The sequence below is a fragment of the Onychostruthus taczanowskii genome, unplaced genomic scaffold (assembly GCF_017590055.1).
Source record: "Onychostruthus taczanowskii isolate IOZ18803 unplaced genomic scaffold, ASM1759005v1 scaffold207, whole genome shotgun sequence".
Lineage (NCBI taxonomy): Eukaryota > Metazoa > Chordata > Aves > Passeriformes > Passeridae > Onychostruthus > Onychostruthus taczanowskii.
This window is the reverse complement of record NW_024499318.1, coordinates 703,313-704,653: the sequence shown is the minus strand read 5'-3', so window position 1 is coordinate 704,653 and position 1,341 is coordinate 703,313. Positions and strand designations below refer to the sequence as shown.

Genomic DNA, 1,341 nt, shown 5'->3' with positions numbered 1-1,341 from the left:
AAAGATGGCGGCACCGCCGCCGCCGCCGCCTCACGCGCCGGGCGTGCCCTCACCCAAGATGGCGGCGGCCGTGACGTTACCCCTCCCGCCACGCCCTTAGAGAAGATGGCGGCGCGGCGGGCTGGCGGCGGAGCTACGTCACTTCCGGCGGGGAGGCATGGCGGGGCCCGGCCATGGCGGACGCGGCGGCGCGGCGGGCGGTGGCGGAGCTGCCGCTGCTGCGGGCACCGGCGGGGCCGCGGGACCGCGAGGGCTGGGCCGAGCGGCTGCGAGAGGAGTACCGGGCGCTCATCCAGGTGCGGCCGTGGCGCCTCGCGGTGTCCCCTCCCCTCACGGTTCCCGTGCTTCCGTTCGTGCTCGGTGCTCTCCCGGTGTCTCAAAACCCTCCCGGTTTTCCCCATGCGGTGTCGTTCCGGTGTACCCCCGTTGCTGCCGTCCCCCTCCCAGGTCCCCCCCGGTATCCCCTCGATACTCCCGGTGTCCCCCCCGGTGTTCCCTGTCATCCCCCGGTGTCCCCCCCGTGAGTCCCCTCGGTACCCCGGTGTCCCTCGATCCACCCCCGGTGTCCTCTTGACCACTCCCGGTGTCCCCCGGGCCCCGTCCCCCCCCCCCCCCCGGTACCGGTGACCCCCCCCGGTGTCCCGGCAGTACGTGGAGAACAACAAACGCGCCGACACCGACTGGTTCCGCCTGGAGTCCAACCCCGAGGGCACCCGGTAAGGGGGAGGGGAGCTCCGGGACCCCCCCCCGGGATTGTCACAACCCCCCCGAGGCCGCTCCGGTGACCGGGAGGGTCCCGGGGGGTGAGGGAGGGGCTGCTCGGTGACCGGGGAGGGTCCCTGGGTCACGGAGAGGAGGGGGGTTGCGGGGGGGTCCTGGAGGGTCTGAGGAGTTTTCGGGGGGGTCCCGGGGTCACTGAGGGGTTTTGGGGGGTCACTGAGGGGTTTTGGGGGGTCCCGGGGTAGGGTCTGAGGGGTTGGGGAGGGTCTGAGGGGTTTTGGGGTGGTCTTGGTGTGGTTTTGGGGTCACTGAGGGGTTTAGAGGGGGTCCCAGGGTGGTTTGGGGGGTCCCAGGGGGGTATTGATGGGGTCCCAGGGTGGTTTGGTGGGTCCCGGTGTGATTTTGGGGGTCTCTGAGTGGTTTTGGGGTGTCCTGGGGAGTATTGATGGGGTCCCGGGGGGTTTGGGAGGTCCCGGGGGGTTTTGGGGGGTCCCGGAGGGGGTTTGGGGTCACGGAGGGTCCCCGCTGTCCCCAGCTGGTCGGGCAGGTGCTGGTACATCCATGAGCTGCTCAGGTACGAGTTCAACATCGAGTTCGAGGTGAGGAGGGGGCTCCGGGGGG

At 71.1% G+C, this 1,341-nt stretch overlaps 1 protein-coding gene across 1 annotated transcript in view; it reads left to right on the top strand.

The window, feature by feature from the left end:
* The first annotated feature begins 135 nt into the window (after window positions 1-135).
* UFC1 (ubiquitin-fold modifier conjugating enzyme 1) overlaps window positions 136-1,341 on the top strand; it is a 1,662-nt gene continuing 456 nt past the window's right edge. Inside the window, 3 exon segments of the mRNA XM_041404040.1 lie at window positions 136-296; window positions 649-716; window positions 1,256-1,321. Of these exon segments, the coding sequence (XP_041259974.1) occupies window positions 174-296; window positions 649-716; window positions 1,256-1,321 (257 nt within the window). The 5' untranslated portion in view covers window positions 136-173.